Source organism: Somniosus microcephalus, chromosome 4 (assembly GCF_052327205.1).
Source record: "Somniosus microcephalus isolate GS21.2 chromosome 4, FLI_Smic_1.0, whole genome shotgun sequence".
Taxonomy (NCBI): Eukaryota; Metazoa; Chordata; class Chondrichthyes; order Squaliformes; family Somniosidae; genus Somniosus; species Somniosus microcephalus.
In genome coordinates, this window is record NC_140990.1 from 322,714,129 (window position 1) to 322,730,427 (window position 16,299).

General features: G+C 45.8%; 1 protein-coding gene across 3 annotated transcripts in view; it reads right to left on the minus strand.

Moving 5' to 3' along the window:
- The window catches only part of slc49a4 (solute carrier family 49 member 4), a 97,020-nt gene that overhangs the window by 13,952 nt on the left and 66,769 nt on the right, over positions 1–16,299 (minus strand). Inside the window, exons 7-9 of one of the 3 annotated variants that reach the window (XM_085986841.1) lie at positions 13,420–13,547; positions 12,212–12,394; positions 1,864–2,559 (exon numbers count right to left, since the gene is read on the minus strand). In XM_085986841.1, the coding sequence (XP_085842967.1) occupies positions 2,378–2,559; positions 12,212–12,394; positions 13,420–13,547 (493 nt within the window). In that variant the 3' untranslated portion in view covers positions 1,864–2,377. Of the gene's footprint in view, positions 1–1,863; positions 2,560–9,934; positions 10,084–12,211; positions 12,395–13,419; positions 13,548–16,299 lie in introns of those variants that run through there. The other 2 variants (XM_085986843.1, XM_085986842.1) reach the window with 2 other exon arrangements.

A 16,299-nucleotide genomic window follows, 5' to 3' on the forward strand; every position in this document is an offset into this window, starting at 1 on the left:
CCTTAAGTGTGCCAGTGCAGCCTTTGGTCGCCTGAGGAAGAGTGTGTTTGAAGACCAGGACCTCAAGCCTGGCACCAAGCTCATGGTCTACAGAGCAGCAGTGATACCCGCCCTGCTGTATGCCTCAGAGACATGGACCGTGTACAGCAGGCACCTCAAAGCACTGGAGAGGTACCACCAACGCTGCCTCCACAAGATCCTGCAAATCCATTGGCAGGATAGGCGCACCAACGTCAGTGTTCTTGCTCAGGCCAACATCCCCAGCATCGAAGCTTTGACCACGCTCGATCAGCTGCGATGGATGGGCCACATCGTCCGCATGCCCGATATGAGGCTCCCAAAACAAGCGCTCTACTTGGAGCTCCGGCACGGCAAGAGAGCCCCAGGTGGGCAGAGGAAATGCTTCAAGGACACCCTAAAAGCCTCCTTGAAAAAGTGTAACATCCCCACCGACACCTGGGAATCCCTGGCCCAAGACCGCACAAAGTGGAGGCGAAGCATCCGGGAAGGCGCCGAACACCTCGAGTCTCTTCGCTAGGAGCAAGCAGAAGCCAAGCGCAGGCAGCGCAAGGAGCGCACGTCAACCCAAGCACCCCACCCACCCGCCCTTCAACCACCGTCTGCCCCACCTGTGACAAAGACTGTAGGTCCCGCATTGAACTCATTTTTAATGTGGAAGCAAGTCATCCTCGGTTCCGAGGGACTGCCCAAGATTAGGCTGGGAGCAACATTCCCCCAAGGTGCGCGGGCGCTCATCAATCGGGAGGTCCTGCGCAGGCCGTTCACAAGCTACTGCCCCTGGAAGATACCACGCAGCAAATTTAAGAGGACCGTGCACGGAAAAAAAATTAGAGGGAATACTGGCTGGGAGCACTTTTTTTTTTTAAAAACATTAAAACATAAAAGACTGATCTCACCACCACCTACTCAAACTCATTCTCTTCCCAGGATCTCAAAACTGTGAAATTCTTCAACTTCCTCAGTATTCCCCACAATCGGCGGATGTTAAAATGCAAGCACAGCGTCACCATATTTCCGCTTCCTCCTTTATTTACATTTTTTCTACAATTTTAACATTTATGGAGTCCTGCATTATATGACCATTCTTCATTTTATCAATGAGAGGGGGGCGGGGGGGAAAGGACATTTCCACATGGAAGAAAAATAGCAGCTTAAAATCTGATCAGAGAGGAGACACAACAAGAGATAGAGAGCTTTCAACTATTCCATATCCAGGCCTGACGCAAATACTAACCTGACTCCGGAGTCAGGGACCCTACCTGACACCAGAGTGAGGAGTCCTGCAAGAGGGAGTCACTTCCAGGTCTTAATATTCACAAGCTTAGTGCCAGTGCAATGCCAAAACCACACATCAGAGCAACACTGAAATTGGTGGAAATTTATATTAAAAATAAAGTAGTAAAAAGCAGCTTTTCACCTCTACAGCTATTTTTGATGCATACAGGGAGTTGTTCACAATGGCAGCAGCATCCCTTCAGAATGGGCACTCACCTTGCGCTGTCTAATTAAAATGGATTAAAAAAAAAATGTTTGATGCCTTCCTATCCATGTCTTTCTGTTCATCGAGCCAGTCAAACGAACAATGCATTTTTTAAATAATGCAACTGCTAAGACTCATCTGGAAATGTCACTTCCACTCCAGTCTGAATGCTGGGATTTGTGAAGACATGGGGAGCACCGTCAGCTAGTGTTCCATAGTGATGCAGAGTCACCATTTGGTTATAATAGAAAACGCCGGAAAAACTCAGCAGGCCAGGCAACATCCGTGGAGAGAGAAACAGAGTCGACGTTTCTCTCTCCATGGATGTTGCCTGGCCTGCTGAGTTTTTCCGGCGTTTTCTGTTGTTATTTCGGATTTCCAGCATCCGCAGTATTTTGCTATCGTATAACCATTTGGTCACTCGTTTTGTCTTTGGGACAGGTGGGCAGCGGGGAAACCGAAATATCCGGAATTCTCTATTAACCTGCAAAATTCTCACCCCGAAAACAACACCTCAATAACCGGCAATGTTGCCGAGTCCGAGTCTCCCGCGGTGGCCGAGTTAGTCAGTGGGGGTAGTTCTCCAAACTGCCACTACTCGGCTTCTTGGCGCTGTCGGAAGTCCGAACACCTCAATAACAGGAGTCTGACTCTCCCGCGCTGCCGGTAGTCTCTTCTGATCCGTCATTTTACAGGGGTACTGTGTGTCTCCCACGCTGCTGGTAGTCACTGCATTGCATTACCCTCAACTGGCAGTACTGTACTTAATCACGCATCTTCCACCATCCACTTAACACAACATTCTGTAGGCGAGTACCCAATTACTGTATACTGCGCATTTCTTGATTTTTTAATTTTTCTTTGTTAAAAATAGCCTCAGTAGATAACCCTCTTCGTCATCCAGAATTTTTGATCAACCGGCAACACGCCGGTCCCGTCGGTGCCGGATACCAAAGAGTTTCCTGTAGATCCTTTCCACAAGGAAGGAAAAGACCGTTTCAGCGTCAAATGAAGCTCAGGCAACCAGAGAGCCCTCTCTGCGTATTCAGCACGGGGCCCTAAAGATATATTTAAAATGGGAATAGAATCAAATCAAAAAGCTATCAGTACAGCCAGCAACCTATTGAGTGTGGAAATAAAGTTTCACAAGAATAAAAGTCTTACTGAAGCCTAAAAAGCCTTTCACACCCTACCCATCCCCTTTGCACCAAACCTGTCATATCCAAGCACATATATTAATATAATAAAAATAGAAAATGTTGGAAAACACTCAGTGGGTCAGGCAGCACCTATCGAGTGAGAAACAGAGTTAACTTTTCAGGTCGATGATCTTTAAAGAACGAAGACTTGCATTTATATAGCGCATTTCATGACCTCAGGATGTCCCAAAGCGCTTTACAATTAATGAAGTACTTTTGAAGTGTAGCCACTGTTGCAATGTAGGAAACGTGGCAGCCAATTTGCGCACAGCAAGCTCCCACAACAGCAATGTGATAATGACCAGATCACCTGTTTTAGTGATGTTGATTGAGGAATAAATATTGGCCAGGACACCGGGGATAACTGCCCTGCTCTTCTTCGAAATAGTGCCAAGGGTTCTTTTACGTCCACCTTAGAGAGCAGATGGGGCCGCGGTTTAACGTCTCATCTGAAAGGCGGCACCTCCAACAGTGCAGCACTCTCCAGTACTGCATTGGAGTGACAGCCTAGATATATTTTGCTCAAGTCTCTGGAGTGGGACTATGAACCCACAACCTTCTGACTCAGAGGTGAGGGTGCTACCAACAGAACCACAATCATAGAAATTTACAGCACAGGAGGCCGCCATTCGACCCATCGTGTCTGCGCCATCTGAAAAAGAGCTATAATCCTACTTTCCAGCACTTGGTCCGTAGCCCTGTAGGTTACAGCACTTCAAGTGCATATCCAAGTACTTTTTAAATGTGCTGAGATTTTCTGCCTCTACCACCCTTTCAGGCAGCGAGTTCCAAACCTCCACCACCCTCTAGGTGAAAAAGGTTCTCCTCAACTACCAATTACTTTAAATCTATGCCCCCTGGTTATTGACCTCTCTAAGGGAAATATGTCCTCCCTAGCCACTCTATCTCGGCCCCTCATAAATTTTATACACCTCAATTAAGTCTCCCCTCAACCTCCTCTGTTGCAAAGAAAACAACTCCAGCCTATCCAATCTTTCCTCATCGCTAAAATTCTCCAGTCCTGCAACGTCCTCGAAAATCTTTTCTGTACTCTCTCTAGTGTAATCACATCTTTCCTGTGATGTGGTGACCAGAACTGTACGCAGTACTCTAGTTGAGGCCTAACTAGTGTTTTATATAGTTCAGGCATAACCTCCTTGTTCTTGTACGCTATGCCTCGGCTAATAAAGAAAAGTATCCCATATGCCTTCTTAACCACCTTATCTACCTGTCCTGCTACCTTCAGGGATCTGTGGACATGCAGTCCAAGGTCTCTCTGTTCCTCTACATTTCTCAGTATCCTACCATTTATTGTCTATTCCCTTGCCTTGTTAGCCCTCCCCAAATGCATTACCTCACACTTCTCCGGATTGAATTCCATTTGCCACTTTTCTGCCTACCTGACCAGTTCATTGATAGCTTCCTGCACTCTACAGCTTTCTTCCTCACTATCGACCACACGGCCAAGTTTTGTATCATCTGCAAACTTCTTAATCATGCCCCCTACATTGAAGTCTAAATCAGTGATGTATACCACAAAAAGCAGGGGACCTAGTACTGAGCCCTGTGAACCCCACTGGAAACAGCCTTCCAGTCACAAAAACATCCGTTGGCCATTCCCCTTTGCTTCCTGCCAGTGAGACAATTTTGGATCCAACTTGCCACATTCCTTTGGAACCCATGGGCTTTTACTTTTCTGACCAGTCTACCATGTGGGACCTTGTCAAAAGCCTTGCTAAAATCCGTGTAGACTACATCAAACGCACTATCCTCATCAACCCTCCTTGTTACTTCCTCAAAAAATTCAATCAAGTTAGTCAGACACAACCTTCCTTTAACAAATCCATGCTGACTGTCCTCGATTAATCTGTGCCTTTCTAAATGACGATTAATACTGTCCCTCAGAATTTTTTCCAACAATTTTGCCACCACCAAGGTTAGGCTGACTGGCCTGTAATTACTGTCTATCCCTTTCTCCCTTTTTAAACTATGGTACAACATTAGCAGTCCTCCGGCACCTGTAGCCAGAGAGGATTGGAAAATGATGGTCAGAGCCGCCCTTGCTTCTCTTAACAGCCTGGAATCCATTTCATCCAGGCCTGGCGATTTATTTACTTTCAAAGATGCTAAGCCCCTTAATACTTCCTCTCTCACTAGGTTTATCTCATCTAATATTTCACACTCCTCAACTACAATGTCTGCATCGTCCCTCCCTTTGTGAAGACAGACGCAAAGTCATTAAGAACCATACGCCTCCACATACAAGCTTCCTTTTTGGTCTCTAATGGGCCCCACTCTTTCTTTAGTTATCATCTTGCTCTTTATGTATTTATAAAACATCTTTGGGTTTTCCTTGATTTTACTTGCCAATATTTTTTCATGTCCTCCCTTTGTTTTCCTAATTTCCTTTTTAATTTCACCTCTGCACTTTCTATACTCCTTTAGGCTTCCTGCAGTATTTAGCTCTCAATATTTGACATAAGCTTCCCTTTTTTGCCTCATCCTACCCTGTATGCCCCTTGACATCCAGGGGTTCTAGATTTGGGAGAGCCACCCTTTTTCTTTATGGGAACGTATTTGCTCTGAACCCTCTATCTCCTCCTTGAATGCCTCCCACTGCTCGGACACTGATTTACCTTCAAGTAGCTGTTTCCAGTCCACTTATGCTAAATCACATTGCAGCTTAGTAAAATTGGCCTTTCCTCAATTGAGAACTTTTACTCCTGATCTATCTTTGTCCTTTTCCATAACTACGCTAAATCTAACTGAATTATGATCACTTGCACCAAAATGCTCCCCCACTGATACCCCTTCCACCTGCCCAGCTTCATTCCCTAAAACTAGGTCCAGAACCACCTCCCTCTTGTTGGGCTTGCTACGTACTGGCTAAAAATGTTCTCTTGAATGCATTTGAAGAATTCTGTGCCCTCTATACCTTGTACAATGATTCAATCCCAGTTGATGTTAGGGTAGTTGAAATTCCCTTCTATTACTGCCCTATTGTTTCTGCACTTCTCAGAAATCTGCCTGCATATTTGCACGTCTAACTCCCTCGGACGATTTGGGGGTCTATAGTACACGCCCAGCAGTGTGATTCATTGCCCCTTCTTTGTTCTTCAGTTCAACCTATATGGCCTCATTTGATGATCCTTAGAACACATCATCCCTCCTGTCATTGTTTCTTTAACCAATATTGCAAACCCCTTTCCTTTTTTATCCCCCTCTCTATCTTGTCTGAAAAACCTGTAACCGGGAATGTTCACTGCCATTCCTGCCCTTCTGACAACTGTCATTAAAATATGTTTATACACGTCTAATATATGTTTATATATTTCCTAAATAAGCATCGTTATAGTCTTTTGAGGGAGTTAAGCAACAAGCATGCGCAAATATATGCAAACACCAATAGATTGGGAAAAGGGGAAGTGCAACGAGACCTGGGTGTCCTTGTGCACCAGTCGCTGAAGGTAAGCATGCAGGTGCAGCAGGCGGTTAAGAAGGCAAATGGTATGTTGGCCTTCGTAGCGAGAGGATTCGAGTACAGGAGCAAGGATGTCTTGCTGCAGTTGTACAGGGCCTTGGTGAGACCACACCTTAAGTATTGTGTGCAGTTTTGGTCGCCTTATCTGAGGAAGGATGTTCTTGCCATGGAGGGAGTGCAGTGAAGATTCACCAGACTGATACCTGGGATGGCAGGAATGACGTATGAGGAGAGATTGGGTCGATTGGGCTTATATTCGCTAGAGTTTAGAAGAATGAGAGGGGATCTCATTGAAACTTATAAAATTCTAACAGGACTAGACAGACTGGATGCAGGAAGGATGTTCCCGATGGCGGGGGAGTCCAGAACCAGGGGTCACAGTCTAAGGATAAGGGGTAAGCCATTTAGGACTGAGATGAGGAGGAATTTCTTCACCCAGAGTGGTGAACCTGTGGAATTCTCTACCACAGAAGGCCAATTCATTAAATATATTGAAGGAGTTAGATATATTTCTTAAGGCTTAAAGGGATCAAGGGATATGGGGAGAAGGCAGGGACAGGGTACTGAATTTGGATGATCAGCCATGATCTCATTGAATGGTGGAACAGGCTCGAGGGGCTGAATGGCCGACTCCTGCTCCTATCTTCTATGTTTCTATGTAAATATACAGGAAACTTTCGATTAACCGGCCCCTAAATAACCGGAACGCTCTATCCACCGGCAAAATTCAGGAGTCGGTTCAGATAACTTATATTACTCCATTTGTTGCTGTGCAAGGGTGTAGCTGAAGCTATTGCTAAGCTACAGAGACGCTTGCAACTTGTGCCCATTGTTTTGAAGCTGTTGGGGTTTGTTGCTTCATACGGAGCTCTGAGCTCTGTATCTTTTACTATAGCGTTCGGTTATCCGGAATTGTTGATGAACCGGCACCACGTCGGTCCCGTCCATGCCGGATACCAGAAAGTTTCCTGTAGATGGTTGTAATCAGTACAGAAGTCAGACTCCAGTGGTTGCTCCAACTCTAGAAAGAGTTGGAGGAATGTAACGGGGTACTAATGGCCAATTAAATTTCTAATAGCCTTGCACACCAACCGCTTTAATTCAGCAAATATTGGCCAACTCTGCACACAAGCAGCAAAGTTCACATCGGCGGCGCACTCCCAGGCGGTCCTCTGAAGTTTCGTCATTAGCTTTCCACGTGGGCGCTGGCTTAAGGCAGGACAGAGTTTAGCCGCAGCTTTTGTCTACTTGCAACAAACAAGGAAGCACAGCCCTCAGCTCAAAGTCCCTTTCGAGCAATGAAAGTTCAGCCAATCTCTCAATGTGGAATCAAAAAGCTTGGAGGTACCGTTCCAGTGCTTTTACGTCTCACAGACATCTGTGGAATCAGGCACAGGCGAGGCAGGGTGGTCGACTAATGCTGCTCATTGGATTACATTTCTGAGCGGCATCGACAAACTTGATTCCAAACTCACCCTCAACTCCATTATCGTTGCATCATGCAACTACCAGGATGGTAGAAAGCAAACTAGATGGACCTTAGTCTTTTTTCATCTAGCAATTCCTATGTAATCAAGAGAGGTAGAGTACAAATCACAGTTGGAATCAGGGACCGGCACAATCAAAAGCATAAAACCCAATTAGGATTTGTGGATGAGACAGCAAGTAATTGAAATGTCAGCCGTGGCTCAGTGGCAGCACTCTGGCCTCCAAGTGTGAAGATCGTGGATTCAAGTCCCATTCCGCAGAAACCCGAGTACACAATCTGGGCAGTCTCCCCAGTGTAATACTGAGAGAGCGCGTGGCACTGTCAGAGGTGCCATCTTTTGGATGAGATGTTGAACCAAGGTACCCCCCTGCCCTCTTAGGTGAACGTAAAAGGTCCCACGGCACTATTTGAAGAAAAACAAGAGAAGTTCTCCCACTGGTCAATCGTCATCACTCATCCAACACCATCAAAGACAGGGTATCTAGGCATTGATCTCATTGCTGTTTGTGGGGCCTTGCTGTGCACAAGCTGCCTGTTGCATTCCCCAACATTACAACTCTTCCTCGTTGACTTTTCGGCAATGCCATTTTCATTTACTGTTAATACTCTGTTAGGAACCTAGGAACAGGCCATTCAGCCCCTCGAGCCTGTCCCACCATTCAACGAGATCATGGCTGATCTGTGACCTAACTCCATATACCTGCCCTTGCCTCATATTCCTTAATACCTTTGGTTAACAAAAATCTATCAATCTCAGATTTAAAATTAGCAACTGACCTAGTATAAATTGCTGTTTGCGAAAGAGAGTTCCAAACTTCTACCACCCTTTGTGTGTAGAAGTGTTTCCTAACTTCACTCCTGAAAAGCCTGGCTCTAATTTTTAGGCTATGCCCCCCATGTCCTACATTTCCCAACCAGCGGAAATAGTTTCACTCTAACTACCCTATCAGTTCCCCTTTATATCTTGAAAACTTCGATTAAATCACCCCTTAATCGTCTAAATTCCAGGGAATACAACCCTAATTTGTGTAATCTCTCCTCGTAATTTAACCCTTGGAGTTCAGGTATTATTCTAGTAAATCTACGCTGCACTCCCGCCCAGGCCAATATATCCTTCTTAAGGTATGGTGCCCAAAGCTCCAGGTGTGGTCTTCAGCATGTGAAATGCAAAACTTCTTGGGCTATTTCCAGTCTGTGCCATCTTTAGCTAAAGGTTCTCAGGTTTCTAGATGAAAGTCATCCCCCTTAAGTCTTCACTTCAGGTTATGCTCGAAACATTTCCTCTGACCCACTTCTGTCCTTTTCCCAATCATCAGCCTGCAGCCAAACATGGCATTGGGCAGCTGCTCATTGGTAACCTGGTATCGGGCCCATTGAGCCTGGCCTGTACAACCATGACTTTAATGTCACTGGCTTTTGCGACATAACTTTTTGAGATTGCGCTCATCTTTCGTGGAATCTTTCTAGTTGTTTCATATGCCAATGGTAAACAGCTGGGGTTTGACAGCTGTAAAGAAGTGTACAGAATGCACCTCTACTGTTCACCCACAACGGAAGCATGTCTCATTGATGGCACAAGTGACTGTACGCTGCACTGGCCTCTGATACAGGCTGTGGTCACACAGCTGTCACCCCATAATCTACTTTCGAACGGAAGAAGGTGGCTCATGAAGCCAGCCTACTGCATTGCCGAAAGTAAGAAATAGGAGAAGTAGGCCATTCCTTTTATTTGCAATTTCTTATGTAACCAAATAACCTCATCCATGCCTTTATTACCTCTGGACTTGACTATTCCAATGCACTCCTGGCTGGCCTCCCACGTTCTACCCTAGGTAAACTTGAGGTCATCCAAAACTCGGCTGCCCATGTCCTAACTCACACCAAGTCCATTTCACCCATCACCCATGTGCTTGCTGACCTACATTGGTTCCCAGTTAAGCAACGCCTCGATTTTAAAATTTTCATCCTGGCTTTCAAATCCCTCCATGGCCTCGCTCCCTCCCTATCGCTAATCTCCTCCACCACCGCACGCTCCCCCCTCCACCCACCCCCGCAGAAATATCTGCGCTCCTCTAATTCTGGCCTCTTGAGCATCCCTGATTATAATCGCTCCACCATAGGCAGCTGAAGGCACGGCTGCCAAGGCCCTTAGCTCTGGAATTCCCTCCCTAAACCTCTCCGCCTCTTTCCTCCTTTAAGACACTCCTTAAAACCTACCTCTTTGACCAAGCTTTTTGCCCTAATTTCTCCTCATGTGGCTCGGTGTCAAATGTTTGTCTTGTAACGCTCCAGTGAAGCACCTTGGGATGTTTTGCTACGTTAAAGATGCAAGTTGCTGTTGTATACTGAGGTTTCAGTCCACTACTTTCCTGCTAAGGAACTGGGTCGGCATTTAAGGTTTCTTCAATGTACACTGCAATTTAACTTTATGAATTTAATAGCAAATCAAAAATATCACAGCATGCCACTTGCACAGATGCTTAATGTGAAATCTTGTGATACAAATAACCTATTCGCCATGCAAGACTAAACTCCTTGCATCCTGATAATCTACATCCTAGGGTACTTAAGGAAGTGGCCCTAGAAATAGTAGATGCATTGCTGGTCATCTTCCAAAATTCCATAGACTCGAACAGTTCCCATGGATTGGAGGGTAGCTAATGTAACCCCACTATTTAAAAAAAGTGGTAGAGATAAAACGGGGAATTATAGACCGGTAAGCCTGACATCGGTAGTGGGGAAAATGCTAGAGTCCATTATAAAAGATGTAATAGCAGAGCACTTGGAAAACAGTGACAGGATTGGACAAAGTCAACATGGATTTACAAAAGGTAAATCATGCTTGACTAATCTACTGGAATTTTTTGAGGATGTAACTGGTAGAATAGATAAGGGAGAACCAGTGGATGTGGTGTATTTGGACTTTCAGAAGGCTTTCGATAAGGTCCCGCATAAGAGATTAGCCTGCAAAGTTAAAGCACATGGGATTGGGGGTAAGGTACTGACTTGGATAGAAAACTGGTTGGCAGACAGGAAGCAAAGAGTTGGAATAAACGGGTCTTTTTCCGAGTGGAAGGCAGTGACTAGTGGGATACCGCAGGGATCGGTGCTAGGACCCCAGTTATTCACAATATATATTAATGATCTAGACGAGGGAACTAGATGTAATATCTCCAAGTTTGCAGATGACACAAAGCTGAGTGGGCGTGTGTGCTGTGAGGAGGATGCAAAGAAACTCCAGTATGATTTGAACAGGTTGGGCAATTGGGCAGATGCAGTATAATGTCAATAAATGCGAGGTTATCCACTTTGTAGCAAAAACAGGAAGGCAGATTATTATCTGAACGGCAATAGATTGGGAAAAGGGGAAGTGCAACGAGACCTGGGTGTCCTTGTGCACCAGTCGCTGAAGGTAAGCATGCAGGTGCAGCAGGCGGTTAAGGCAGCAAATGGTATGCTGGCCTTCATAGCGAGAGGATTCGAGTACAGGAGCAAGGATGTCGTGCTGCAGTTGTACAGGGCCTTGGTGAGACCACACCTTGAGTATTGTGTGCAGTTTTGGTCGCCTTATCTGAGGAAGCATGTTCTTGCCATGGAGGGAGTGCAGCGAAGATTCACCAGACTGATACCTGGGATGGCAGGAATAACGTATGGAGAGAGATTGGGTCGATTAGGCTTATATTCACTAGAGTTTAGAAGAATGAGAGGGGATCTCATTGAAACTTATAAAATTCTAACAGGACTAGACAGGCTAGATACAGGAAGGCTGTTCTCGATGGCAGGGGAGTCCAGAACCAGGGGTCACAGTCTAAGGATAAGGGGTAAACCATTTAGGACCGAGATGAGGAGGAATTTCTTCACCCAGAGAGTGGTGAACCTGTGGAATTCTCTACCACAGAAGACAGTTGAGGCCAATTCATTAAATATATTCAAGAAGGAGTTAGATATAGTGGTTAGCACTGTTGCCTCACAGCGCCAGAGACCCGGGTTCGAATCCGGCCTCGGGTGACTGTCTGTGTGGAGTTTGCACATTCTCCCCGTGTTTGCGTGGGTTTCCTCCGGGTGCTCCGGTTTCCTCCCACAGTCCAAAGATGTGCGGGTTAGGTTGATTGGCTATGATAAATTGACCCTTAGTGTTAGGGGGATTAAATACGTGGGGTTACGGGGATAGGGTGGGATATGTGTCGGTGTAGGCTCGATGGGCCGAAATGGCCTCTATCTGCACTGTGGGGTTTCTGTGATATATTTCTTAAGGCTAAGGGGATCAAGGGATATGGGGAGAACGCAGGGACAGGGTACTGAATTTGGATGATCAGCCATGATCGCATTGAATGGAGGAGCAGGCTCGAGGGGCCAAATGGCCTACTCCTGCTCCTATCTTCTATCCATAATACTTTTAATGCAGAGGTAGAACCTTAGGTGAGACACAAAAAATTCATAATGCACGTTTACTCAGATTTAATAGAGCACACTTTAAAGTCTAGGAAGCACCAATACACGTGAAAACAAATTATCCTTCAAAAGAAAACATTTAAAATTACCTGCGTGATAAAATGCCAGGAACATTAATAATAATCCCATGAAGATGTTGCTTAGGAAGGTCACAAATCCACAGGTTATCCCCTCTGGCACTGGGTACACAGTCTCCACAAAAAGTTCAAAGAAGAAGGGAACACTGCTGATTATGAATACTCCAATTAATATGCACGATGTATATAAAGTTGCTGCAATATCAAATAAAACCAGTTAAAAAAAATCATGAAACAGCTCCGTTTACACTAGAGTGACATGAACATGCAGTCACTGAACACTGAGGCAGACATGTAGGTTAGTTAGCAAGGAGTGGCATGTCATCATTTCTCTTCCACCCCTATTCCCCCATGAAGAGCTGTGCTGCAAGCCAAGGAGGTTGGGAGGGGAAGAGGAGAGAGGTAGAGGAAGAAGGGAGAGAGGGAGACAGAAAATGAGAGAAAGTCGAGAGAGACAGAGAAAGGAGAGAGACAGAAAGAAGACAGAGAAAGAAGGGAGAGGAAAGAGATAGGGAAAGAGAAAAATGAAAGAGAAAACGAGAGAGCTTTAATATTGACTTTAGTCGCTGCAGACCTCAACTACAGTGTGCGTATGTTTTCTTTTCCCTCTCCCTTTCCCCCCATCCCTTGTTCTGTTCCTTTCCAAATGCTGTTCATCTAGAATATCTTCCAATCCTGAGGATGGGTTTTAAGACGTGTAACTTGGACTGATTGACTTTTGCTTCCCCACAGATGCCGTCTTGTCTGCTGAGTGTTGAATGCCTGCTATCCTGTTTTTGTTTTTAGGCATCAGATTGTTATATATTCAAGTCAGTAATGAAGGCTTTCACAAGACAAAGATGGTGCACAAAGCTGTATTCAAAAATGGAAAACAGTAGCGCCTACATTCCACTACCACGTCGAAGCAGTGTAAAATAAAATGGGGGGGGGGGGGTTCCCAGGGTGATGGATCTGTGGCCTGACAAGGGAAGCGTTGATCAACAAACTGAAGGCATGATCGATGCACTCTGCATACTGAAAGTTGCGCAGTCAAATTAACACACTTAAATCAGATTTGAATACAATGTCAGAACAAACACAAACCCAAACCCCTTTAGTTTAAATTGTGCAGGTTTTAAATCTCGAAATGTAAAGCACAGCTTACACCCGTCAGTAAAAGGAAGCTTGGTCTCTGAAGAAACTTGAAATGGGATTCATCTGATCCATTATGCATTAAGTACCTGGTGTTACAGGCAGGTGAGTGACACTGTTGAAGCAGGTGAGGGCAAACCATGCAGATGACAGTGTGGCTCCGGAGAACAGCAACAGCAGGATGAGTTTCAACATTCCTCTGAAGAAGTCTGCAAACCTGCAATAACAAACAGAAAAGATAAGCTTCTCTCGGATTACTGAATCAAACTCTGCACAAGGGAAATGCTAAAAAGCAACACTCCTGTGCAATAAAGAACTTGTATTTATATAGTGCTTCATTATGTCCTCAATCCATAGTTAATGGATTGCTTTTGAAGTGCAATCACTGTTATTTAAGCGAACATGGTAACCAATCCGCACACAGCTAGGGCTAAAACAACAAATGAATGATCAGATATGTTTTTGGTGCAGTTGGTAGCACTCTCGCCTCTGAGTCAGAAGGTTGTGGGTTCAAGTCCCATGCCAGAGACTTGAGCACAAAAATCTCGGCTGACACTCCAGTGCAGACCTGAGGGAGCGCCGCATTGTCGGAGGTGCCGTCTTTCGGATGAGACGTTAAACCGAGGACCCGTCTGCCCTCTCAGGTGGACGTAAAAGATCCCATGGCACTATTTCGAAGAGATGGGGATTTATCCTCAGTGTCCTGGCCAATATTTATCCCTCAATCAACATCACTAAAACAGATTAGCTGGTCATTATCACATTGTTGTTTGTGGGAGCTTGCTGTGTGCAAATTGGCTGCCGATTTCCTATATTACAACAGCGGCTACACTTCAAAAAGTACTTCATTGGTTGTAAAGGGCTTTGGGACGTCCGGTGGTTGTGAAAGGCGCTATATAAATGCAAGTCTTTTCTTCGCTGTTGGTTGAGAGGGGAATGCTGGCCAGGACGCGGAATAACTCCCTCCTCTTCTGTGAATAGGGTCATGGAAGCTAGCAGGCATCGGTTTAACGACTCATTCGAAAGACGGCACCTTTAACAATTCAGAACACCCTCAGTACTGAGCTGAAGTCAGATTACGTATCGAGATCTGTTTTAGGGACAACCCACAACCTCTTATTCAGAGGCGACAGCACCAACAAGTGAGTAGGTTATTGGTGAGCAAGTGCTGCTTGATAGCACTGTCGACAACACCTTCCAAGCGGCACTTACTCACCAATAACCTGCTCACCGATGCCCAGTTTGGGTTTCACCAGGACCACTCGGCTCCAGACCTCATTACAGCCTTGGTCCAAACATGGACAAAAGAGCTGAATTCCGGAGGTGAGGCGAGAGTGACTGCATTTGATGGAGTGTGGCATCAAGGAGCCCTAGTAAAATTGAAGTCAATGGGAATCAGGGGAAAAATGTTCTACTGGCTGGAGTCATACCTAGCACAAAGGAAGATGGTTGTGGTTTTTGGAGGCCAATCATCTCAGCCCCAGGACATCGCTGCAGGAGTTCCTCAGGGCAGTGTCCTAGGTCCAACCATCTTCAGCTGCTTCATCAATGACCTTCCCTCCATCATAAGGTCAGAAGTGGGGATGTTCGCTGATGATTGCAGTGTTCAGTTCCATTTACAACTCCTCAGAAAATGAAGTAGTCCATGCCCGCATGCAGCAAGATCTGGACAACGTTCAGGCTTGGACTGATAAGTGGCAAGTAACATCCGCGCCACACGTGTGCCAGGCAATGACCATCTCCAAAAAAGAGCGTCTAACCACTGCCCCTTGACATCGCCGAATCCCCCACCATCAACATCCTAGGGGTTACCATTGACCAGAAACTGAACTGAACCAGCCACATAAATACTGTGACAACAAGAGCAGGTCAGAGGCTAGGTATTCTGTGGAGAGTTTCTCACCTCCTGACTCCCCAAAGCCTTTCCACCATCTATTAGGCACAAGTCAGGAGTGTGATGAAATACTCTCCACTTGCCTGGATGAGTGCAGCTCCAACAACACTCAAGAAGCTCAACACCATCCAGGACAAAGCAGCCCGCTTGATTGGCACCCCATCCACCACCTTAAACATTCACTCCCTCCACCACCGGCACACTGTGGCTGCAGTGTGTACCATCTACAAGATGCACTGCAGCAACTTGCCAAGGCTACTTCGACAGCACCTCCCAAACCCGCGACCTCTACCACCTAGAAGGACCAGGGCAGCAGCGGCATGGGAACACCACCATCTGCAAGTCACACACCATCCTGACTTGGAAATATATCGGTGTTCCTTCAAAGTCGCTGGGTCAAAATCCTGGAACTCCCTCCTTAACAGCAACGTGGGAGTACCTTCACCAAGCGGACTGCAGTGGTTCAAGGCGGCGGCTTGCCACCACCTTCTCAAGGCCAACTAGTGATGGGCAATAAATGCTGGCCTTGCCAGCGACGCCCCAACCCCAGGAACAATTTTTTTTTTTTTTTTTTTTTTTAAAAAGGCCATTCGGCCCATCGTACCAGCTCTTTGAAAGCGTTATCCAATTAGTCCCACTCTCCCTGCTCTTGCCCCAATAGCCCTGCAAATTTTATCCCTTTCTAAATGTATATCCAATTCCCTTTTGGAATCATTGAATTAGATAGGGAGTTGAAAGAAAAGAATATTTGTGTGCATTTACATCACAACTATAATGTCAGCACCAATTCTTCAGTTGTAGTCAATGCAACGTGGATCTGGTATCCGGGCCAACCTGACACTGGAACGAAGCAGAGTGCGATTCCCTGGAGGAGCAAACCTCAGTCTGCTTTGCTTCGGACATCACAGGTTGGACATCAACAACCAATTTATATTACACACAAGTGTCAACTGAAGTCCCATGGGAAACGGGTATGGGGAGCACGCAGAAAGGTGGGAGATTTGGTGGCCCAAATGGAGAAAAATACTGGCGCAGACATGATGAGCTGAATGGTCTTTTTCTGTGCTGTGCCATT